The sequence below is a fragment of the Protopterus annectens genome, chromosome 1.part2 (genome assembly GCF_019279795.1).
Source record: "Protopterus annectens isolate FY-2018-M chromosome 1.part2, PAN1.0, whole genome shotgun sequence".
Classification (NCBI taxonomy): Eukaryota; Metazoa; Chordata; order Ceratodontiformes; family Protopteridae; genus Protopterus; species Protopterus annectens.
This window is the reverse complement of record NC_056727.1, coordinates 961,937,290-961,962,718: the sequence shown is the minus strand read 5'-3', so window position 1 is coordinate 961,962,718 and position 25,429 is coordinate 961,937,290. Positions and strand designations below refer to the sequence as shown.

The following is a 25,429-nucleotide window of genomic DNA, read 5'->3' as shown; positions in this document are numbered from 1 at the left end:
CCCCATACCAATTACAGAAGGAGTCATTACTGGGCACATTGCAGGTACTGAGAAGAGCACTTTTGGCTGACATCAAAGATTGAAACAATACTAATTTCATGAACTTTAATCGTACTTTGACTTAAGTCTGGAGTACATTCCTGTCATGGTATTAGAAACCCAAAAGGCTTGAAGAAATTAAAGAGTCATATAATTTGGAAACAAACTTTTATTGTTCCCCTGCACAACAGAGACATCTCATCTGAGTTAAGTAATTATAGGCCTATAGCTATTCTTCCTCCATTATAAAAATACTGGAGTGATGTGTCCACTCTCACCTGCCTAGGTACCTCCATGAAAATAGCCACCAGGCCCTTACTCAACACAGTGTCTGATAGTGCAACAACCACTTTACTTTTCTTTCTTAACATTACTAAGTCACATCGTGACAGTAGCCAACTCATCTCATCTCTGTTCCATGACATTTCAAAAGCATTTGACAAAGGCTTCCACCCCCTACTCCTCCAAACCCTCAAAGACCACCACCCATTGGTTGTAGTTAGGAATCTGGGAGCCTATGTTGACTACAAAATGTCTTTTGATCACCATGTATTCTGTATTGTAATGAAGTCCTTCTTCATTTTGCGACTTACATCAAAAGGTATGGCGTCCAAGCCAGGGATGTCATCATTCCACTGTACTCTTCACTCATTAGGTTGATCATTGAGTAGAAGGACCCTTTCAATATGTACTTCTCCAAACACTTGACACAAATGGACTTACCACAATGCTTTCTCAATTAAAAAAAGTCAAAGGTCTAAATCATGAAAAGTATGCTGACCATTTCAAAGCTGTGTCTCTCTACTTTATATGATACAGGCTACTGAGAGATGACCTCAGCCTCAATTATAGAGCTTCAGCAGACTTCATTCTGTCTGACCTATCACACTTTCACAAGTCCAATGGTAGCATAAATATCTGCTCAAATTATGTAAATCTCAGTTGTAACATAAATAGAAAATGTAAGGATAGATATGTATCACAGGAATTTCCAACTTCATTGGGCCATCTACCACTTCACATAGAACAAAGGATCTTTTTTTTTACCTTGTCCAAATGTAATTTGGATCTGGATGGGAATTGGAAATTCACCCCTGGCCTAGCATCCTTATCCCTCATGAATAGGGGAAACTTGTCAATGTCCCCAACATATCCTTGCTCTGCCTATCTGTGGTTATTTGTATGTAAATTATAAGAGATAAAAATTACCATGAGAATGCAAGGCTAGGCTTCTAAAGATCCTCACAGATCAATAACCTAGTAAATATCTATGAACATATGAAGCTATGAGCCAATACTGCATACTGAACCTTCATCCCTCTGAACATCTCTTCCTCAGGGATCTTGAACATTTATTATTCATTGTATTCATTAATAATTGACATACTGCATCTGGCCCCTCTACATCATTCAGTGCACTGAAAATTCTGTGCTTGTTTACTCAGTGAGCTTTAATCTGCCACTCAAGCTTCAGACTCTTCTTTTGAACATTGGTTGCAACAATGTAACCTAAAACCCAATTGTAAAATGACTAAGATTTTGATATTCCTGCCTAAAACCTCATCTCTCGACCAATCTAATTTTGCTGTACTATCCACAGAAAGTATAACACGAGGCAGTCTCAAAAAGTACCATAGCTAGAGCGGGGCAAGAGGGGCAACTGCCCTGGGTACAAAGTGTTGGTGTGGTCAGCCGATCCTGGTCTCTCTTTAATGAAATACCAATTTTTAAAAACTGGCATTACATTTGCGGTCACACCTGAGTGCTGTAGCTCTCTATGTGTGGTTTAAACTGTAACAACTAATCTGTAGCAACTGTTTGCTACATTTGTAGTAAACAGTTGCTACAGTTTAAAAAAAACACTATTTATTTATTTATTTATTTTTAATAGAATAATATGAAGGAGAGTTGGGGGCAGGTCACAGAAATGGGACCTGAATGGCTGGTGTGTTGTGCCTCTGGTCACCTGATTGGTGTGCCAGCAGAAAGCTGATGGGGATGGAGTCGTAGATCTAACTTTTATAAACCAATTACTACACAGTGAAGTTTTTTTTTTTTTTTTGCTCTTCACTTGAGGAGCTGAGGGAGGTGGGGGGCTGGGTCTCAAATACCAAGTTACTAGGTGTAATTTTGACAATAAGAAGTCTGAAATGCCAAGTTACTAGATGTCACCCCGACAATAATCTTCAGTTTGACCTACATATCACTTATACCATTTAAAGACAATTAAAAACTTAAGCGCCATCTTCAAAGCCAGATATTATATTATTGAACCTGTCAGAAAATCAGTTGCTACTGTTACCTGCTTCCTTTATGCAACTTCAGTATTTGCCCATCTACTCTCCACTGGAGTAGCACTATTGCAAAGTAGTGAATGTTGCTTCTGCCCTTCCCAGGAGGGTACGCCATTGCACTACAGTCAAAAAGCTGAACTAGATGCAGTTTCCACATACCTCAGATATGACCAACTAAAATTTGTCCAGTTTGTTTTCTACCAACATTCTACCAACATTCAAAATACCCAGCCTTAGCACCACTACTCAAATGGCACTCCCTCACCAGAGAACTACATTGTCAAGACAAATTCTTTGCCTATCAACACGATTCTCATAACTCACATGGAGATGCACTCTACTTCCATAATATGGGCAAACTCTGGAACCTGTCCCCTCTTTTGCTTAGGCAAATTAAGAACTATTCTACTTGTAAACAACATCTGCATTTTCACTTTCACAAAATATGTCTGTGTCACTGTTCTACTGCACCTGGCTTGTCTTTTCTACACCAGCCTCCTTCACCGACATTTCTATGAAATTCTACTACAAGTCTCCCTAAAGCACAACCTAGACCTTCTGTTGTATACACTGAATAATTTCTGAATACCCATGTCATTCTACATATCATATTAATACTAATGAATATTTGTCACTTCTGTATAGTATCCAAGTGCTGTATTTTGTAGAAACTGGCAGTGCTTACATTGCTGTGTGCTGTAAATTGCTTTTGGAATACCTATTACTCTGTTCTTTCAAATGCTTTCTGGAATCGTTATTACTATTTGGTTGTAAATTGTTTAGGAGCTTTTCTTCTGGGTCTCCACTGAAAATTGTTCTTGCTTGACCTAGTCAGACATTCTTGATAAACAAATGCAAATAAGTGAGCAAGTATGTAAGTATTTAAGTAAATAAATAAATAGTCATTCGCTTTAAAACAATAAAATAATCAGCTAGTCTTCTTATATGTATAGTTATCTTAATTATTGTGATGTTTACTCCTTTATAACGTTTTTGTGTTTGACACAAATGTGTCTCTTGTTAGTGTTATTTTACGCTTGTCAGTTACATATGTTTAGATACTGTATTCAAACACATTAAATCAGCTTAAATATACATTTATTTTTTATTTATTTTTATTTTATTTTACATTTGTGTCAGGCCCGGGAGAAAAGCTCAACACAGATAATTTTATACAAAAAAAAATAATAAGTTCAAAGTATAACAACAGTAAAAAAAATAGTAAAACAACAGTTACACATTCACATACACATATGACTGTAATAATTGTCAAATTCAAAAATTAAAAATGATAATAAAAAAAAAAAGGTCAGAACACATTACAGACATACAGATTAGGTACAGTTGATACAACAAGGACTATACCTGAGCTCATGTGTGATATGCATAAAAAAAGTAAAAAACAAAAGTAGTTTTTTCAATTGGAGGCAGAAATAGAGAAAGTATAAGTATATATTGATGAATTATATAATATATGATATATATATAATAGGAATAAGGTATAGGAAGTAAGTTATGGGAGTATATATGAGGAATATACTCTTGATAGGAGCAAGAAGACAGTTAGTCAGGGTTAGTACAAGGACAAAGCCAGTGAGAACTGGAAATGTTGTTTTATTTGTTTAGAGTCTTGTGGAGGTCAAGGAAAGGAGTTCAGGTGAGGAAGTTCCAGTGTGTGTTTGCTTGGAAGAAAAAAACAAAGAATCTCCAAATGATTTGGATTGTTGGTGTTGGTGAATAAGTGCTAAGTGGCAGATTGTGGAGGAGGGGTGATGAGGGGGGGATGAGGGTAAGGGGTATGGGGTATAGTGTATGGGTAGTACAAAGTACAAAGTTGTGAGGATAGTTGTTGTTGTTGAAGTATCTGGTTAGTGCTTGTTTTAGCCATTTGTTTTGTTTTTAGATTGTGACAATGGAGTGTGTTCTAAAGAGTGGTTGTGCTAAATGTCTGTTTGTGAGTAGTTTGTTAGTTTAGTAGTGTTTTTTGAGATTGGTGTATGTATGTGATAAAGGCATAGAGTAAGGTAGGTTGAGTTTGAGAGGGAGCTATAGCGATTTTGGAAGGGATCCCAGGAAGGGTTTGATTCTGTTAAGGAAGGGATCCCATGATGTTACTGGTAGTGTGCCATTTTGACCAAAGAATGTGAATTAAAGTAGTCAACTGCTTTATCTAGGGGAGTTTTTTTAGTGGTGACCAATCAGTGTGTATGTGGAAGAGTAATGTTGGAGGTGATTTGTACAGTGTCAGGAATTGTTTGGGCCAGGATTATTAGGATGAATGTCATCTAGCAGGGCTAGTGGAGTGGAGTATTCTATATATTTTTTTGTTAGCATAAAAAAAAAAAGTTTTTTTTTTTTTTTCTTGCACTATATTTATATATATATTTCTGTGTGATATTTTAGGAGTAAAACAAAGGCATGTGACAATAAACTAAAACAATGGGTGGCATGGTGGCACAGTAAGTAACACTGCTGCATCACAGCAAGATGTTCTCTAGTTCAATTCATGACTGGGGGTACCTTCTGCATTCCTGCCTGTATTCACAAGGATTTTCTTTGGGGTACTCAGGTTTTCTCCCACATCCCAAAACATGCAATGGTTAGATTGGTAATTTTAAACTGTCCATAGCTGTGTGTGTGTGTGTGTGTGTGTGGGGGGGTGCATGTTATGGATGGAAGGCGAGACAATCTGCTTGCATTCCTTTGACTTGTCTATTACACTCTTTGAATGGTGACGGCTATTCATCATGTTGCTGTAGAAGTCAGTTATAATGTCACAGCAATGGATGAGACAGCAAGACAATTGTTTTAGTTGTTGCTGTGGTTTGTTTTCTGACCAGTAAGCCTCTCTGTCAGACACTCTGAAGGTCCATTTCCTTTCCCACGGGTGAGATACTCATGATCCACTTGTTCCCCTTGGAGTAAATCTTGAGAAAGCTGAGTGATTCTATCATATGTGTGAGAGGCAGGGATTTTACTTTATGTCTACCATTTCCTATGCATGTCATGCAATGCCTGTTGGGTTGGGCGTATGATGGTGCATTTCTTGGGGCTGTCACTCATTCCCATGAGTGATGTAAGCCCACAGATACCATGCCTTCAAAGAGACAATCACTTCAACTGCCACTCCAGTCTCCACTGAAGTGTTCAAATGGAGCATGCCTTCCCAGACATGCTCCCCTCCTATCCCACCTTGAGATAAAGGAATAGACTCATCACCTCCATTTTCTCCCACCCAAGTTGGGTTATCCAGAGCTGAACAGCTAATCTGTCCTGAGAAGTAGTTAGTGCTCTATCCTTGTATGTCATAGAGCTATCAATTGTAATAAACTGTTCCTGGATGGGAGCAAGTAAACTGTAAAGAAATAATGCATTAGTCATTGTATACTTTGAAACTGCCAAAATACTGTTCTTTAAAAATACAATAATGTTTTTAGAAATATCATGCTAATAGAGTAACAATAAGCTTTAAATATAAAATATCATGTACTGTGCGATGTCTATATTTGCTAAGTAAACATACTTAATGCCACACATAGGCAGTAATGCAACCTATTAGAATAACACAGGAAATACATTAGTCATCTTCTTTCAGCTGTTCTCGTTAGGAGTCGCCACAGCGGATCATCTGTTTCCATTTCTTCCTGTCCTCTGCATCGTGCTCTGTCACACCAACCACCTGCATGTCCTCTCTCACCACATCCATAAACCTTATCTTAGGCCTTCCTCTTTTCCTGTTACCTGGTAACTTCATCCTTAGCATCTTCTTCTCAATATACTCAGCATCCCTCCTCAGCACATGTCCAAACCAACGTAATCTTGCCTCGTTGGCTTTGTCTCCAAACTTTCCAACCTGGGCTGACCCTCTAATATACTTATTCCTAATCCTGTCCATCCTTGTCACACCCAGTGCAAATCTTAACATCTTTAACTCTGCCACATCCAGCTCAAACTCCTGCCTTTTTGTCAATGTCACTGTCTCCAACCCATATAACAAAGCTGATCTCACTACCCTCTTGTAGACCTTCCCTTTCATTCTTACTGGTACTCGTCTGTCACAAATCACTCCTGACACTCTTCTCCACCCACTCCATCCTGCCTGTACTCTCTTCTTTACCTCTCTTCCACACTCACCATTATGCTGAACTATTGATCCCAAGTATTTAAACTCATCCACCTTCGCCACCTCTACTCCTTGCATCCTCACCATTCCTCTATTCTCCCTCTCATTCACACACATATATTCTGTCTTAGTCCTGCTGACCTTCATTCCTCTTCTCTCTAGAGCATATCTCCAACTCTACAAGGTCTCCTCCACCTGTTCCCTACTCTCACTACAGATCACAATGTCATCTGCAAACATCATAGTTCACGGGGAGTCCTGTCTGATCTTGTCTGTCAACCTGTCCCATCACCATTGCAAATAAGAAAGGGCTCAGAGCTGATCCTTGATGTAATTCCACCTCTACTTTAAACGCATCCATCACTCCCACTGCAGACCTTACTGCTGTCACACTACCCTCGTACATATCCTGTACCACTCTTACATACTTCTCTGACACTCCCAACTTCCTCATACAATACCACAACTCCTCTCTAGGCACCCTGTCATATGCTTTCTTTAAGTCTACAAAAACACAATGCAACTCCTTCTGACCTTCTCTGTACTTCTCCATCAACACTCTCAGAGCAAACAGCGCATCTGTAGTGCTCTTAGTACTCATGCATAAATCCATAAACCTTGTATAGCATAACTTTCTGAATGTACTGAAAGATTAGTATCATAGACTGAACTTGCAACTGCCTCATACTTCTTCTGATTTGCATTTGTGAACTGCTTCATGCATCTGCTTTTTACTGATTCCACATCTTTAATCAGTGCTGCTACAATTGAACTCCAGTGCAAGCCAACATTTGGCACTGACAAATTCTTGTTAGATTTTATCTTAGCTTAATAGAATATAAAAATGGTACTTCAAGTTTCATTGAACACGTCATATCTGAAGATCCATGCTGCATGGCAACCCTCAGTTACCATCTGCCCAGGTACAAAGATGTATTTCTGCTGGACTCCATGATCTTTGCCATCTACCCTTTAAATAAGTAAAATTGGACATTGTTGCTTAGTGAATTGAGAATGAACCTCTGTATTTATTTAAGAAGTCCATCAGATTTTTATGAGTTTGTATTTTTGGCCAATTCATTGTGTTTTTACACATGTAAATGATCATTTCCTAGATATACAGCTTTTCCTAGGTGCTTTTTACCCTGTGCAGTGTATTATCAGGCATTCTTCTACAAGACTCCACCTGGTTAATCCCCCATAGTAGGGACATATCCAGTACAGTGTGGGGGTAAGCCATCTGGAGGAGGCCATCATCCAGGGAGCCATGAAGGTTCTCTGTGCCCCTGATTGTACTTTGCTATTCTGTTTTATCTGTCATGCGTGTACACCCTTGTCCCCTATCAGGTAAATTTGGTTTATCCCCCAAACTGGGGCCATGTGGCATCCTGTCTTCCTTGTCCCTGAGTAGGACAATACACAATGCATGTTCTTCAGCAGCTTTACATTATCTAGGATGTGAGCTAAACAGGAGTTTTTATTTTAACAATGACCCCTACTCTAGGGATGATATGAACCTATGCCCCTATATCCTATGCATGCCTGGCCTTTAACATGTGACAGCAAGGGCTACCACCACTGAACTGAAGTCTATTTCAGTAAAAGCCTGCTTTCATGAAAATATACATGGACAGGGTTACAAATAAAATGTTTTGTTCTGTGGCAGCTCCATAATTATAATCACTTCAGAGGCTTCACCAGGTCGGTGCAGGTTAGGTAGTTTTCCTGAAATGGACATTCATGGAATCAGGCTTTACTGTCATAAATAGTTATTTAATGGACCTTGTTGCTATGATTGCTTTCCTCCAATGTACTGAGTGCTTCAACCCAGCGTTGTAGTTTTCACCCGTCTTTGGCTTTACTTAATTTACTGTGTCGACCTTACTCTTTTGTGAGGCAACTTGCACCACTTTGTTTACAAACATGCAGTACAACTTGCACCACTTTGTTTACAAGCATACAGTACAACCTGCACTACTTTGTTTACAAGCATACAGTACAACCTGCACTACTTTGTTTACAAGCATACAGTACAACTTGCACCACTTTGTTTACAAACATGCAGTACAACTTGTACCACTTTGTTTACAAGCATACAGTACAACCAGCACTACTTTGTTTACAAGCATACAGTACAACTTGCACCACTTTGTTTACAAACATGCATTACAACTTGCACCACTTTGTTTACAAACATACAGTGCAACTTGAACTTGCAAGTTTATTAGACCAATTCTATTCACCCATTTTTAGTAATTAAATTCTGGATACTGCAGGTGAACTGAATCCTGTTTACTCTAGACTGCTCTTTCTGCTTAGTTCAGTGTTTCTTATTATCGTGGCTTCTCTGTTTGGCTCTTCTTATTTCAATGACATCTTGTCTAGCTGTCTAACTATAAGTGTTCTCAAGTTTGAGCTGAGGCCAAATTCTCACCAGCTGCCTCTTTTTGCAGTTTGTGTTTTGTGTACTTGTAGGCCACTAAGACTTTATTTTAACTACTGACCCGTACTTCTGTTTCATTTGCCTTAACCGTCTCACTTCTTTCTGGCTCTGCTGTATTAGCCTCTCTCCCATAAGACTAATTTCTCCTGGATCTTTGAAATACATCAATACTTTTGCATATTAGTTCAAACTAGGTTGTCCTTTGCTGCTAGATCTTTTACTGTTCCCAACCTGCTGATTACCTTCCATATCCATCTAGCTAAGTAAGCAATGCTTTTCCTCAACTGTGTCATCTTTTAATTTACTCTTGTCAATAGCTATTAACTTGTTTATCATATGGTATCTTATTTATGTTTTGTGACTGTTTACTGGTATCTGATCTTATAGCAAAAAGATCTTAGTGAGCTGTTTTATTTTCAATGTTTCACCATTTAATTCTGCTTCTCTCTGTTTACTAAATGATAATGTTTAGCTTTAGCTTATTAGATGATTATGGCATTTCAGCTTGTTATAATTAGTCTATCACTGATCTAATGTGTTTAACTTCTTACAGATCTACTGCTTGCGATAGTATTATGTCCTTCTTGTTCTCTATTATTTGCTATTTATGATTCATTAAATAACTCACTAGTCTGTGTTACTTTTCTGGTTATCTTCTTCACTTACATCATGATTTATAACATGGCATTTCTGCTATCCCCTTGCCTCTTTGATCATTTGTATCTACCTTGACAAGTTTTTATTGCATATAGAAGGCATCACTTACTTTCAAAACATGGAAGTAACTGTCATCATTGGCCTCATGACTTGTCGGCAGGGAGTGAAGCTTGTGTGTTTTGTTTATAGCCACCACAGTAGGATGAAGCATTGTGCTGCCCCAGGATGCTGCATTGTGGTCCTGATGGCCATCTTGGATAGATGTAGACTCGGTCATTCTATGTTTCTTATGTAGGTGCCATGCTGTAACAATAGGCCTGTCTGGAAGAGGCCAGAAATTATTTTCTCTTGTTGTGTGTTTGTGACCTGGTGTTCATAAAGAGATCTAACTTACTGATAACTTGGGAAAATATTAGTGGCTCTTGTCCCCATGGGTCTCTGTTTTTGTGGGTTTACAATCAAAAGGCAGAAAGTCAGTTGAACGACAGGCACCTCCTCGAACATGGTAGGCATGACAGAATGTTGACGTACAGTTGTATGTCAGTTTATAAGATCGTTAACAAGGCAAGGACACGAAGCATGGTTGGCAATGGCAGCTTTTGATGTTATTATCGACAAAACATTGTTGATGTTGTCACGTCGACCATTGGACCTATTTAATATGCATGAGTCGAGGATATGCATCGGTAACATCACTGCTCATGCTTGTGAATGTCGCATTTATGATAGTAATCTGTTTTTGTGCACCTCCATTCAAACAGTTTCAAGGGAAGTACCGTGATGTTTTATCAAGTGGTCCAGCAATATTTTTATGTTTCCAGTGGAATATACACACCTCTGAGCATGTTGTAGGACCACAATCAAACTGTATGGATTTCCTCATCTATTGCCTCCCTGCTTGTATGAGGATTTTCATTCAGGAATTTAGACTTCCTCATTACCATTGTGTCGATTAATCAAAACTGGTAAGGACTGGGTGATATAAGCATTCAAGTCAATGTTTTAGTCTCTGGCCTTTGTAAAATAATGCCTCTTCTTTTTTGAGGGGATTTGTGTTTGCACAGGTGATTATTTCTGCACCCCATCACTACAGACTACTCTGTACTTGGCCTTCTACCTTGATGTGTGTGTAATTTTGGCCTGGTGGTCTCGTAATCCTGCACTGCAATTATTTTCTGTCTCTGATGTAGTGCCAAATTCTGGGAACATATATGAATCACTGAAGACACAGCTTCTTGTGAACACAATAGTGACACTCCTAGGTGCAGATAGGCAAACAGTACCTTATGCTGTGTGCTAGAATAACCACTGCTGGTGGCAGAAGTCAGTCTCATTAGTCAGTGGTCCTGAACTTTTGCAGACAGGAATATACCACTCTGCATTGCATTCTTTGTCTTACTTTTGTAAATGCAAGAACAGTAGTGCAGAATTAACCATCCCAGGGGAATCTCTGCATTTTCAGAATGCCTTTCTCTGCTTTGCAAAAGTGCTTATTTAACAGCCTTTTGACCTGGGCTGATGGACTATAAGAAGCATTCTTAATAGTTTGGCAGGAATGTGTTACAGTGCCATGTCTGAAGACTGTCTCTGCAAGGGACAAATGTACTGTACAGATGTAACTCAAGTCAAAAAATTTGAAGTAAAAAGCAAAGCACCAGTATTGTAAAATAGTTCCTCCACCATGTCTTTGCATTGACAGTACACAGAAAGACTTAAGATTATAGTTTTAGGTTCATAGGTTCGCACTAAGCTAACTGCCCTTGCAAGCCATTTTAAGCCTAGCCAATTATCCCTTGTGAGACTCAAACCCAGCACCTTGTTTTGTAAGGCAAACACCTTAACCATTAGGCCACCCTCCTGAGTGCAAGGCTCAGTTCCATAATTTGCAGTCAGTAGTATGACAACCAGCTATATTAAGCTGTTCTGCGTGTGCGCATGTGAGATGTTAAACTATGGTCTGAGCTGCCTGAAATGATGATAGCTCAGCCAGATTTAAAAGATGTAGTGGGAAGCATTTCTCCTATATGCTGGCTAAATTACTCCTAGTCATCGTAAACAGCACCTTGGGTCACCACTGAAAATAATCAAGCTTTGCCTAATGGAACTAAGCCATTCAAATAAGTAAATAAATAAATACAATTCTAATAGAAGCATTGTTTGATTTATGTCACACATATTTATATTTACCACTAGTTCCTGTCATGAGGAATTACTTAATAATTAAGACTTTAATGTGCTCTTGTGATCTAGATTGTTAGCACTACAGAGTCTGACTACTTTCTGAAATGGGATAAAAGGATCGACCAGGTTTGTGGAGAGAGGTGACTAGTATCTGCATGTGTGTGGTGGGGTGGGGCATTGGCTTTCTTGATTCTTTGGGGGGGACCACACTGCCTCACAGATCTTACTTAAGAAAGTACCTCTTAGTATACCTGAAATAACTGGAAAGGTTCCTAAACTGAACCTTTACAAAAACAGGGAAGTGAAGTAATGAAGTATGATGGAACAAACTGATGACTTAAAAATGTGATCACACTAGTGTTTAAAGCTGAACTGTCTGCTTCCCAAAGGATTTTCTTCATTTTTTTCCTCATTAAGGCATAAATGGTAGTTATGTAGATAGGTCAGATGCTGCGATACTCTTACTTGTGAGATATGGGCGAGCAATCCTGGTGCATGGATATATTCAGCATATAAATCATTAATAAATATACATACAACTGCTTCGTTGGTGGTGCTGTGGTAGCGTTGTCGCCTCACAGTTAGACGTTGCCCGTTCGATTCTCAGTTAGAGCGTCTTCTGTGTGGCGACATGCGTGAATGGGCCTACCTTTGTTGAAGGTTGTGTGTTAGGCCTGGCAAGCCAGCAAGTAAAAATCTACTGCCAATCATTAGCGGACCGGAGTTCTGCTGTGGCGACCCCTAACCAGGAAAAGCCAAAAGACACAACAACAACTGCTTATATTTCCTTCAAAGCTGTTATTTGTACTTTCATCTAAAATCAGATGGGATATACTGGGGGCAAAAGAACTGAGACTTCTTTTCCATCTTCTCTATCTTCCATTAAGGAATGTGATCATGGCTCATAAGCAGATTAACATAAGGCCCTTAGAGTGATAGCCAACATTTAACCTTTGCAACGCATCATAGATTAGACTAATAGCAGTTCATCAGTAGAGCTTTTCATTCTTTTCTGACAATAGAGAAGTCGTTTAAGACCTATTTGGCAATTTTTGTTTTGTTTGTTTATAACATGTATTCTTTATTCACTAATTTCCAGGCACTCTGGCATGGATTCTTTTGTCAGCCATCAGAGCACAGCCCATGTATGACGCATTTGATGATGTTGTTGTCTTGAATCCAAGCAACTTTGACCAAAAAGTTCTTCAAAGTCGGTCAATATGGCTAGTTGAATTCTATGCCCCTTGGTGAGTAGCTTATTCTAAATGCAAAGCCAATTTATGAAAGTGTGTGAACTCATATACTACAAAACCTGCATCTAGACCCATGTGTGTGTGTGTGTGTGTGTGTGTGTGTGTGTGTGTGTGTGTGTGTGTAGTAGGGTGAAGTTAGGCATACTTGATTTCTTGATATAAACCTCTGGCCTTGCTGATACTGTTTTGAAGTATCTTTTTTTGCTTAATTGTTTGGTATTTTACTCTCCTCTGAAAATATTTTTGGAATTACTGTGAATTACCTTAATTGTAAGACCTGCTTGATTAGAAAGGTATGTTTGCGGTTTGGTGCATAGCAATTAAAAAAAAAAATAACTGCAGTAGCTTGATTTTCATTACAGTTTCCTTGTACACAGAATGAACCTATTTATGAGGGGAAAATGTTATTTGCCTGAAAATTGTTTCTCTGACACACAAAATGATATTTTAATTGCAAATTGCTGATAATTTTCTACTCATAATGACTTTTTTAAGCTTACAGCATATTATTTGCATATGCTTTGTTAATGCATTTAAAAGATACCAATGCTTTTTTGTGGATGGGAGATATTTTTGTTTTAAATGACAGTGGGTTAGATTCAGCTATATTGTGTAGAGCCATTGCCAGAAAAATACATGGAAATGCTAACTCACCTCCAAAATAACTACACAGGAGGGCTGCAGAAATGGTATCTGAATAAGAGCAAGTGAGCTGCTGGTGTGTGTTACATATGTAAATGTGTTATAATAGTATAAATAAAAACAGTAATGCAGGTCATAGGTGGATACAGCTTACATGCAACATAGTAAACACTGCATAATTTAGTGCAGAGTGCAGACTGTAGCCTCCCAGGTCACAGAAGATGAGCCTTTTCTTCTGCATAGCATAAATCCACAGATATGACGGAGATACCTTGACTGTTTGAAGTCTTCAGGTCTGAAAGATGGCTTTCTCAGTTTGCTACCCTTCCTTAATTTTTCCATTCATAATCACAACATGGATAATAAGATTGCCTCAAGGCGCGACATAATTCTGTCTTCCATATGCTAACTACTCAAGGTTGCCATGCAGTTGGTAAAGGAGTACATCTACCCATCCTTGAATACTCCTTTAAACCTGCTGCTTCCACTTCATCCAAAAATTTACAAAAATTCCAGACAAAGAGAAAAGGAATGTGCCAACTCACAACTGTTGTTGGTAAGAAACTCCACCCCTGTCATACTCTTAAGCAGGTAAGCCTCATTTGTCAATGACTTCCTCTTCTCTTGTACTGCATGTTTCTTCTTTCTGACCATTGCAGTGTCTTGCAAAACTCATCTCCCTCAAATAATACTGCAGGTCCCTCAACATTTCAGATTCTTCTGCAGTTTAGCATTTTAATCTCCTAAGCCCCTGTTTACAGTTATCAAGGGTACCAGAATCTGTTAGAGATTTGGGATGCATGGCTAGGCTTTAAAAGGCCCTTGTGGGCATTAGCCTAGTAAAACCTATGAACCTATTACTCCACTTGCCTTTACTAAAAAGTCCTTCTCTTCTCCTGGCCATTCCATATTGTAATCTCTACCAAGCACTTTACATCCAGCTCTAAACTCCCGCTGCCTTTGCTAAATACCTCAAGTTATACCTGCAGCAACAACGTCAATGTGAATGTTTGGGATCTGTCTCCTAACAACACAAATTGTATTATTTACCTTAATTTGTTATGCATGTAATGTAAATACCTGGAATGTGTTACTTAATTACTCATTTCTCATTCCACATGTCATTGTGTATCTTAGTGGTCTGGGTAAATTCTGTATGCATCAGATAAACAGTTCTATCTCTACTGTAGCTAGTTTATTGTTAGTACTTTGTTTTATAAAGTTTTAATTGAAAATGGGCTGTAGTGATTCAGTTTACCTAATGTGAGACAAACGAGTTTGTATTTGGTATATTACAACCAAACTGTAGATAACTGCAAACAACCCACCAGATAAATGCTCCGTCATACAAAGTAATAAAAAATATTTAGAATATAAACTGCTATAACGAAGCAACCAGGCAGTCCATGAACAGTTAAAAAACATAAAAAAGCTGGTTTATTGCAGATATAAAATGATGAGCGCTTTCGCTAAGTAGCTTCTTCAGATCAAAAAACTAATCTGAAGAAGCTACTTAGCGAAATCGCTCATCATTTTATATCTGCAATAAAAGCAGCTTTTTTATGTTTTTTATCTGTTTGTGGGCTGCCTGGTTGCTTCATTATAGCAGTTTATATTATATGTATTTGGTATATGTTGTCTTACAGTTTATCCTTTCAAATACTAAATCAAAAGCTAAATATACCAAACTTAAGCTACTATTTGGCAGGGGCAGTATAGCTGAAGACTGGTGTTGTGGGAATTTTAACAATAATAACATTGCCCTTTTTGTAATTCACTTCATACACAGAAGAAACAAGCTGCAGCTTAAAATCAACACCTTTGACGCAATCATGCATGTTGGGGGGATGCAGACATATACAGATATAGATAAATATAGCAGCCTTGTTTATAACTTGAACTAGCAGTCTGTCTCTGCTTATAAGCATCAAAAATAGCTTTTCTGGTGGCTATTGCTCTTATTCATGTTTTGGAAGATGCCGTCTGTTTTTTCAAAGTTACATGCCCAAGTGGAAGGGGTGACATCAACAAGTATGGGTACAAATAAGGAAATACCATGTCCTAGATAAAGATTTCCAGGGAGTGTTAGACATTGTAACAATATAGTAATTTCTGAAGCAAGGTTTAGTTTCACTATTAGACTGTAATACTTTTTCATAGCGGTAAATGCAGTTATGTACCAATTTTTGTGATTTCTTTCTCATATTATATTTTACTGAAAAGACAAGTACAGTGTACCTTATTTTACTTTTATCTTTTAAACAGTTATTTGTATTTTCAGTTTGATTCAGCTTTTGTGCAGCGTAATTCACTTTTCATGCATTTTCATTAGAAGAGTGGTAATGCTTTCTCGATTTCTTACAGTTTTTCCCCACTGTCCAAGTCATCATTGCCTTCGTTTTAAGCTATAATCTGTACAAAATAATTAATTCAAACTCTGTGTCTGAGTAACATAACTTAAATGCATTTTTAGAATAACTTTACTATCCTTGTCAGTCTAGAAAACTATTTCATATTACTCTGATAGTATGTTTGTGTCTTTTGGCTTTTTCCCGGTTAGGGGTCGCCACAGCGGAGCTCCGGTCCACTAATGATTGGTAGTTGATTTTTATGTGCCGAGTTACCAGCCCTGATGCACAACCTTCAATGAAGGTACGCCCATTCATGCATGTCTCCATGCAGAAGACGCTCTAGCTGAGAATCGAACTGGACAGCGTCTTACTGTGAGGCTACAACGCTACTACAGCACCACCACTGCATTACTCTTATAGTATATAGTTCCTTGCTATGATTGTGAAAGATTAGAAGTAGACACATATGGTCTATGCCTCTTTTCACTTCTCACCATTAATAAGCTTAAATGCTGTTTGTTTTCTCATTTCATTTAATTTTGTTCCATATACTATCAGAGTACTAGTATATGGAACAAAATTAAATGAAATGAGAAAACAAACAGCATTTAAGCTTATTAATGGTGAGAAGTGAAAAGAGGCATAGACCATATGTGTCTACTTCTAATCTTTCACAATCATAGCAAGGAACTATTAAAAATCATAGCAGAGGGTTGAAATTTATGTACAAATTCATAGTCTTTTCAGAAGGGATATAATGTTGCCCTCTTATGAGCATAACCTGTAAAATTAGGATCCTTGTGATCCTAACATATGCTAAATAACTGTGCTGAATATGATTCTACAGGAACAAATAAAGTTCTAGAGTTCAAATGGTTATTTTGTGAGCTTACAACTTGATTTCTTAAAAAGGCTTGGGTTGTAGTGTGTGAGTAGTTAGAGCACAACTTCTAGGCTTACTATAGAAGCAAAGAGTTAAAAGTAGAAATTATGTTCTTGTGCCACTATGCATTTTAAATAAGACGTAACATATGCATACTAATTAAGACCTAAATTTGCAGAATGGAGCACATCTGAAATTTAGATTACAATACTATGCCTGCCAAATTGTATAGAGATAAGAATGTATACATTTTAGTAACAGAGAGAATGAAACAGCTAGGCCGGTACCCTATAGCATATAGGTACACCCATCATCATTTAATCATGGAATATAGAGATTTGACAGATGGCTTTCCTTTGAATTGCATAGAAACCAATGGGATACAAGAAAATATCATTTGAAACATATAAAACGGATTACTGAGATAAAATGAGAAAAAATAATGTTTTTTAATGTAAAAAGTAGTCTATATTTTGAATAATTTCTTCAGTAAAGTTAAACAAATTAAAATGTATATGGCTTTAAAATTTCTCTGCATGTCTATATGGGAATCGGGGTATATGAGTTTTTATGCTTGGCATTATGGTCCACATATGTGCAGCCTGTTGAAATAACTTGCGTATGGCAAGTGTTGTATGGACTGAATAGGAAAAAAATACAGAAACCATACGGGCATGGTAAAGTCACATTTATAGTATAAAAATGTAAATTATGACACACGTGTAATAAAAAAGTTAATAAACAAACTAATAAAAGCAGGTCTGGCATCAGTTGGTTATAAAAGATTTTTGATTCCAAGTTACTCAAGTCTTAATCTAGTTCTTTTGAAAGGAATGTACATTCACAGGCATCTTAAAAAATGCAAAACAAAGCTTGATAAAAGAATGAACACTGACTACCTCTAAATGTATCCAGAAAATCACTTATCTGTAATTCTTCACCTTACCAAAGAACTGAAATGCTAAAACCAAAAGCAGTGTGTCACAAACCACAAGCACAAATAAATCCAGTCCTTTGGATGCCCTTTAGATGCGAAATCAACAATTTATTGGATAAGCCACAAAATGCAGCAGTAAAAGACAATAGAACGCTCTCACAACGGTTTCGTCGTCTACTTTATCAATATACACACAATTAAAATAGTTTAAAAAGAAAAAGTTTGTACAACCCACCCATTCATCCACAACTAAAGAATTTTGAAAACAAGGTGGAGAATGAAATTAAAATGGGATTATTTCATCAAAAAACGTATTCTAATCTGACACAGGCTGAGAACCTTGTTCTCAAGGAAGTTTGTAACAACAAAAGTTTTATGGTCATGAAACCAGACAAGGGTGGGGGTATCGTGCTAATGGACACAATAGCCTATGAAGGGAAGATGATGGACATACTTAATGACACTGACAAGTATACTAGAGCCTCCATTAATGAAATTAACATAGCCAATCAAAAAATTCATAACACCTTATATGACATGTTGTTAGAAGGCTCCATAGATAAAGACACTCTTTATTACTTGTCAGTAGAAAAACCTAAAGTCCCATGTATCTTTGGAATCCCCAAAGTACATAAAAACAATTTGGACCCCCCTTTAAGACCCATTGTCTCTGCTGATGGTTCAGTCACAGCACCTCTAGCAAAATACGTTGATTCAAAGATTAAAAGCATATTGGATTTCAACACAGCTGTTTTGAAAGACTCTTGGGACTTTTTAAGGAGGTTTAAAAAAGAATTATACTCAGACAATGTAACCTTTGCCACTATGGATGTTATTGACCTTTTTACGAGTATCCCGCATGACATAGGTATGTCATGGTTTGAAGAAATTTTAGTGCAAAGTAAAAAGTTGACCCAAATTGAGTTTAGAAATGTTTTGATGTTTATGGAGATTATATTAAAAAACTATTTTATTTATTTTCAAGGAGAATATTTCAGGCAAGTCAGGGGTGTAGCAATGGGTGCCCATTGTGCCACCATATATGCCAACACCATTATGACATATTGGGAGATGAAATTTCTTAAGACATCACCTTACTTTGGTAATTGTGTACTATATTCCAGATTTTTGGATGATTTATGTTTTATCTGGAATGGTAATGCAGAAAGTTTCAACAATTTCAAACAATACTTGAACACTACATCTAGTTTTTTAAGATTTACATCTGATTACAATGAAAATGAAGTTCATTTTTTAGATGTAAAAATCAGAAAGAATCATGGCAATTTTACCTCCAGTATTTATAGAAAAGAAACATTCTCAAATTCTTACTTGCACTTTTCCAGTTGTCACCCCTTTCATCTAAAGAAGGGGGTTGTTAAAGGACAACTGGTACGAGCAAGTCGTATGACTTCTGACAATTCAGCATTTCTTGAAGAAGTAGAATTCCTAAGGGGATTGTTTTACGCAAGAGCGTATCCACCTGACCTTTTTAACTCAGTTTTAGAAGAAGTGTTAGAAAACAGAAAGGACAGATTCGCACCGATTCTGGGCCAACCAGAAACTGAAAAGAATTCAAATAACACAAACATTTCCACTGGTGAACATGACCCAGGTTTAATATCCACATTTGATGGGAATTCAAACCTTATTAGAAAGATTTTCCAGAGAGAATGGAAAAACTTTTCAAAGATTTCTGACTTAGAAGGAATTTTTGAAAACGAACCTACTTGCACATACAGAAAAGGAAAAACCATTAAAAACATTGTAGAGAACAGGTCTTTGGTGAATCACCAGAATTCATTAACAAAGAAAAAAGGTTTATTTAAATGTGGTAGGTGTAAGTATTGTGCATACCTAAAATGTAGTGAACACATATTCTTGAAAGCTAGAAAAAAGAAATTGTACTTGAACACGTTTGCAAACTGTGACACGAAGGGCATTATTTATATTGCTACTTGCACAAAATGTGAGTCGTTTTACATAGGCAAAAGTGAGAGAAAGCTTAAACAAAGGATATATGAACACTTATATGACATGAAGGTCAAAAAAGATACTAATGCACTTTACAAACACTCACTGAAATGTTGTACCCAAAGCTTTGAGTTCTTTGTACTAGATGTGATACCTATTAATCCAAGAGGTGGTATGTGGGAAACACAGATTGAATACAGAGAATTATACTGGCAAGTGATTTTAGACGCAGGAAAAAGCCCAGGACTCAATGAGATGCTTTCCCTTAAACCAGTATTAAAACTAAGAGCTGCAAAACTGTAGGTGACACCTACCACGTTTTATTAAAATTATTAAAATCATTTATAAAATTATTTATAAAATTATTCATTAAATATTTATTAATCACATTTATTAAACAATATTTATTTATGAAATTAATTTTATTATTCATTTCTCATAAATTTTATCAGTTATTTTATCAACATTCTAGTACTTTAAGCATTGAAATGTACAAGTTTTTATGGATTTGTTATTCTTGACTTGATCACTAGATGGAGCTATTACCTTTAGAATGGTTGCTTTCCCATGTTCATGGTGATTTTATTCTACTTTATTTTAATCATTGTACATTAAGATTGCATACACTTCCTTACATTCGCTATCTAAAGAAAATAACATTTTGAACTACGACCATTCTTAGTTAATTTGTATTAAGAAGTCACTATTTATGCATCAACTCATTTTACATTGAATTTCATGTAATTTATACTGTTTTATTGCTTAAATCAGTTGTATTTATTGAATAATTGAATGATTGACGCTTTTTGGAGGGAAACTGTAGGATATATAAGTAGCTCTATATTTTAATTGTATGTATATTGATAAAGTAGACGACGAAAACGTTGTGAGAGCGTTCTATTGTCTTTTACTGCTGCATTTTGTGGATTATCCAATAAATTGTTGATTTCGCATCTAAAGGGCATCCAAAGGACTGGATTTATTTGTGCTTGTGGTTTGTGCCACTTTGGTTTTGGTTTTAGTTTTTTGGCGCCACTTGCTCCTATTTTACTTTCTGGTTTAACTGAAATACTAAACTTACTGACATTGCAAAGCTGTCCTCCCATGCAAAACCATCCACAGAATTTCACACTTGGTATTATGATGAGCAATTGTGCTTCATCTTTTTCATAACCTTCTACAACCTGCAGAGGTAAAAATATTGTACTCTGGCATAGGTAACATCACAGCTCTTCATATTTTATACTACTGACACCTGTTTGAATTATTCAATTTTCCAGAGTGCAAGTTGGCCAATGGGGCTAAAAAGATTTATGTGTCTCAAACTACAAAAAGAATAGTTTTAAAATGGACCCCACACCATTTCCAGAAATGGCCTGCTCACGTTCTACTTTCTTTTTTGCACTCTGTTCAGAGAACCCTTAGGTCTTGTCTCTCATTTCTAATTACTGTTAAAGTTCCTAAAGTTCTAGTTAAACTTAATGCCCCATATTGCAATACAGGTGCCCCTCCTGAAGCCAATTGCCCTAACACTAACCATCTACCTACATCTGCTTATTAGTCCCCTTTGACCATGTTGAGCTTCAGGAAGTCACTCTCTGTCAGGATCTTCAGCTGAATCAATGAAATGGCAGAAATCAGAGCCATCTCAGATCATATCACAACAGTGGAGCAGACACACTGTGGAAGGCTAAAATCCAAACACCCTGCTAAATGCAAAGCAGTTGAAATTTAAGGCATAAACCGTGACAAAACACATTTCAGGAATGCATTTAATTGTGCTTTTTCATCTTAAATAGTGACAAGTACCATCTAATGGTGTAGGAAATATAGTTCGAATTGTACTCATTGTCTAAATTGGACTATAAAGCATAGTCATTGTTAGGGTTTCTATCATGTGAGATGCCCAGAATGTAACATGTTTTGCAGAAAAATAGATTTTGCCTGCAAACAAAACCAAATCAATGGGAAGGGCTAGGTTTTAATTTATCAACAGAATATCCAAAAAGTATAACCCAACTATATTAATATATATGAATTACAGACAGCATTGAAAAACAGATGTATGTGCAATATTGCTATATTGTTAAAATACTTCCTGTAGTTTGTTTTACATGAAATTAACACTGTTTCTAGCTATAGTAAAATATGGAGAAACATTATTTGTCAAAATAGGTCCGATGAGAGTGATTTGCTGATATACAAAGGTGATATGCTGTAAATAGATGATAATGCATTGTACTTGACTGGATGTTAGTTACACTGATCTGGGAGAATAAGGCGATAATACACCTGCAAGCCCAGTTGTTATAAGAGATATTATTTAAGTGAAGTGGTAGCAGTTTCTTCCATAGTTTCACAACTGTAACTGGAAGCCTATATTCTCAACACCCATTGCCGGTGAATGTGGCCAAATGATTCTGTTGGATTTCAGGCTGACGGACTCTATTATCAGTATGAACAATTGTTAGAAATAGTTTGAGCAAAGCATAAATCAGTAATGAAATCTGATGGGTGAAACTGAGGCAATGCAGATTTTTAAAGATAAGAAACTGTGCATTTTGTTGTGGTGCTCTGAGAAAATCTAGAACTTCTGTTATACATCTGCTGAAGTTTATAAAATAATGGCTAGAAAATAGAATTGAAGAGGAGAGAAGCATACATAAGTGAGATAAGAATGTAGGACGCTGAAGGGGCTAAATTGGCGCCATTTGTTAGGAAATTTCAGCATTGTATAGTCTATTTGGTTTTATAATGATGGTAGTCAGTATATTTTTTACCTGGATGCCAAATTTAATTATCTGTTCATAGGTTCATAGGTTCATAGGTTTATACTAGGCTATCTGCCTTAAGGCATTTATAAGCCTAGCCCAAAGTTATGTGGCTTCCACCTTATGTTAGAAATAATGTGCCCATTAGTTTGTTGTGCCTCTGTCCAGCAGTGACACAGAGATGATTCCCGGGGTAAACCTACGATCTCCCATCCACCAGTCAAGATTTCTCTTGAACAGAGCCAGCGAGGTGCTCTGCCTCACATGGACTGGGATTTTATTCTACAGCATGGGGAGTCTCTGGGTGATAAATCTATCCCTCCAGCACATCCTATTTATATCCGTGCTAAGGTTTAAGCCACTTGCTCTAGTGGTTCTGGTGGATTTGGATTTTTTGAGGTGGAGCATGTCCATTAATTCCGGGTTGGTCATGGCCTTGTATGTCAGGCACAGGTCACCCCTGAGCAGACGGTATGCAACTGAATAGAGTTGTAGTTTCTTCAGCCTGGCAGTATGTGACAGGTTTTGGAGTCCCTTTATCCTTTTGGTGAGGAACTTTTGGGGTCTCTCCAATTTCTGCAGGTGTCGGGTGAGATACATCCCGAATGGGGCATTGTACTCGATCATTGGTCTGATAAGTGAAGAGTACAGGGGAACAATGACCTCACTTGATCTGGATGTGAATCCCTTCATGATCAGATGGGCAATGTAGAAGGTCTTTCGAACCACTTTAGCAACGTGAGTGTCAAACGAGAGGCCACTGTCAACCTGGGTACCCAGGTCCCTGATAACCTCTTCTGTGCTTAGTGGGTTGCCACCTATATGGTAGCTTGGGGTTACCTTGTTTTTCCCGAAGGGTATGACTATACACTTTTTGCGTTTAACTTCAGGCCATGGCTCTGGCACCAGCTATCAGTTTCCATGAGACCCCTCTGAAGGATGTCTATGTCCGATGTACTATCCACTATGGCACCCAGTTTGCAGTCATCCGCAAACTTTGTCAGCCATAGTCCTCCTATGTTTGCCTGTACTTCTGAGAAGTAGATGCCGAACAATAGGGGGCCAAGGACTGAGCCCTGTGGGACACCACTTGTAACCGGCTTGGAGTCTGTCATGGCTCCAGCAACTCTAACCCTGTGGGTTGTGTCCTTTAGCCAGTTTGCAACCCATCTTGTGACATATGGGTTTACATTTAAGCTGGTAAGTTTCTCTATGATACCCGGTGGGGTATTGTGTGAAAGCTTTGCAAGGTCAAGGTAGGTTGTATGGACTGCCTTTCCCTCATCAATGGCCTTGGTAACTGTTTCGAAGAAGTTGACCAAGTTCAAAAGGCAAGATCTGCCCTTGACAAAGCCAAACTGGGTTGGGTCCAAGGTCTGCAAATCCCCTATGTCCTTGTTTATGAGTTCCATTATGATCCTCTCCATAGCTTTGCAGACCAGGCTTGTTAAGCTTATGGGGCGGTAATTACCAGGGTCCGTAGAGGCACTGCCTTTGTGGAGTGGGACCACAGCTGCCGTACGCCACTCCTTGTGCACATATCCTGTGGTAAGGCTAAGATTAAACAGCTGCCTTATGTGCGGGTTTAGTTCTTCATTGAGTTCATGTAGCACACAGCCGGGGACACCATCCGGTCCCATTGATGCTGTGTTTTTAGCTTTAGAGACAGCAGCTTTCACCTGCGCATTTGAGATGTTTGGGAGGCTACACTCTGTTGGGATTGTTATCTCTCCTTTTGGGGGGGAGAGGGGGGTGAAGTTTGCGCTGAACCTGTCTGCCAGTATGTTGGCAATGTCTGTGGGTTCAGTGCTTTTTGTATAATTTTGGACTAATTCTGAGCATATCTGGGAGTTTCCACCCAGGTTTCTGACATAGCTGAAGAAGGCCTTATGATTGTCTTTTGAATCTATGGCAATTTTTTTCTCAAAGTTGGCCTTGGATGATTTTATGAGGGATCGTAGTTTCTTGCTAGTACTGATCAAAAATGCCTTCCCTTTTTGGGATTTTGCTCTATCATGTAATAGCTTTCTCCTCTTATTGTAAAGTTTGTTTATAGCTGGGGTCCACCAGACTGAACGTTTGCCCTTGGTGGAAAGAGTCTTGGTTTTATTTGGGATTGCCTGATCCATGCAGTCCTGAAGGTGTTCATAGAAGGCATTTGTAAGGGCTTCCGCAGCTTGGGTTGTGGTTTCCATTGGCTCGGGGGCCTTGAAGGATACCACACCTGTCTTGAGTAGTGTGAAGTTTGCTTTAGACTAGTTCTTCACTGTGGTCTTTTTTGTTTGGGGTGGGGGCGGGATGTGGATTTCTAGTGGGATTAGTTTATGATCTGATCTCACCAAAGAGGATATACTTCGGTGTGGAGCATTTTGTCCCCATGTTTGTGATGATGAGATCTAGTATATTTTCTCCTCTTGTGGGATGGTGACTAGTTGTTCCATGGCATTTGAATTTATGAACTCCAGGAACCTTTGGGCTAGAAAGTTGGGGCTTGAGTAATGTTCCCAGTCTATATTCGGGTAGTTGAAGTCACCCAATATGATGGTGTTTGGTGATACATTTATACCCTCCAGTGTCTTCAGGAAGGCTGTGTGGGTTCCTGTGTTGGAGAGGGTGGCCTGTAGCATGCTACAAATTGTAGAGCAGTTTTGCCTATGGTCAATTGCACCTGGATGGTTTCCGATGCTTTGTGCATAGCCACCAACCTGAAGGTGTGGGTATCCTTGATGAATATGGATACACCCCCTCCTTTTGTGGTATGGTCCGGGTTTTGGGGCCGGAACGCATGATATGAGGTAAAACCTGATAGTGCTGGGGTGCTCTCAGGAGCCTTGAACCAGGTTTCAGTCACAGCACAGACATCGATGTTCTCCATACTGAG

The 25,429-nt window shown here is 38.1% G+C and overlaps 1 protein-coding gene across 1 annotated transcript in view; it reads left to right on the top strand.

Moving 5' to 3' along the window:
• Positions 1-25,429, top strand: part of LOC122792425 (protein disulfide-isomerase A6-like) — a 907,246-nt gene that overhangs the window by 107,284 nt on the left and 774,533 nt on the right. Inside the window, exon 2 of the mRNA XM_044060214.1 lies at positions 12,837-12,984. Coding sequence (XP_043916149.1) covers positions 12,837-12,984 — 148 coding nt within the window. The remainder of the gene's footprint in view (positions 1-12,836; positions 12,985-25,429) is intronic.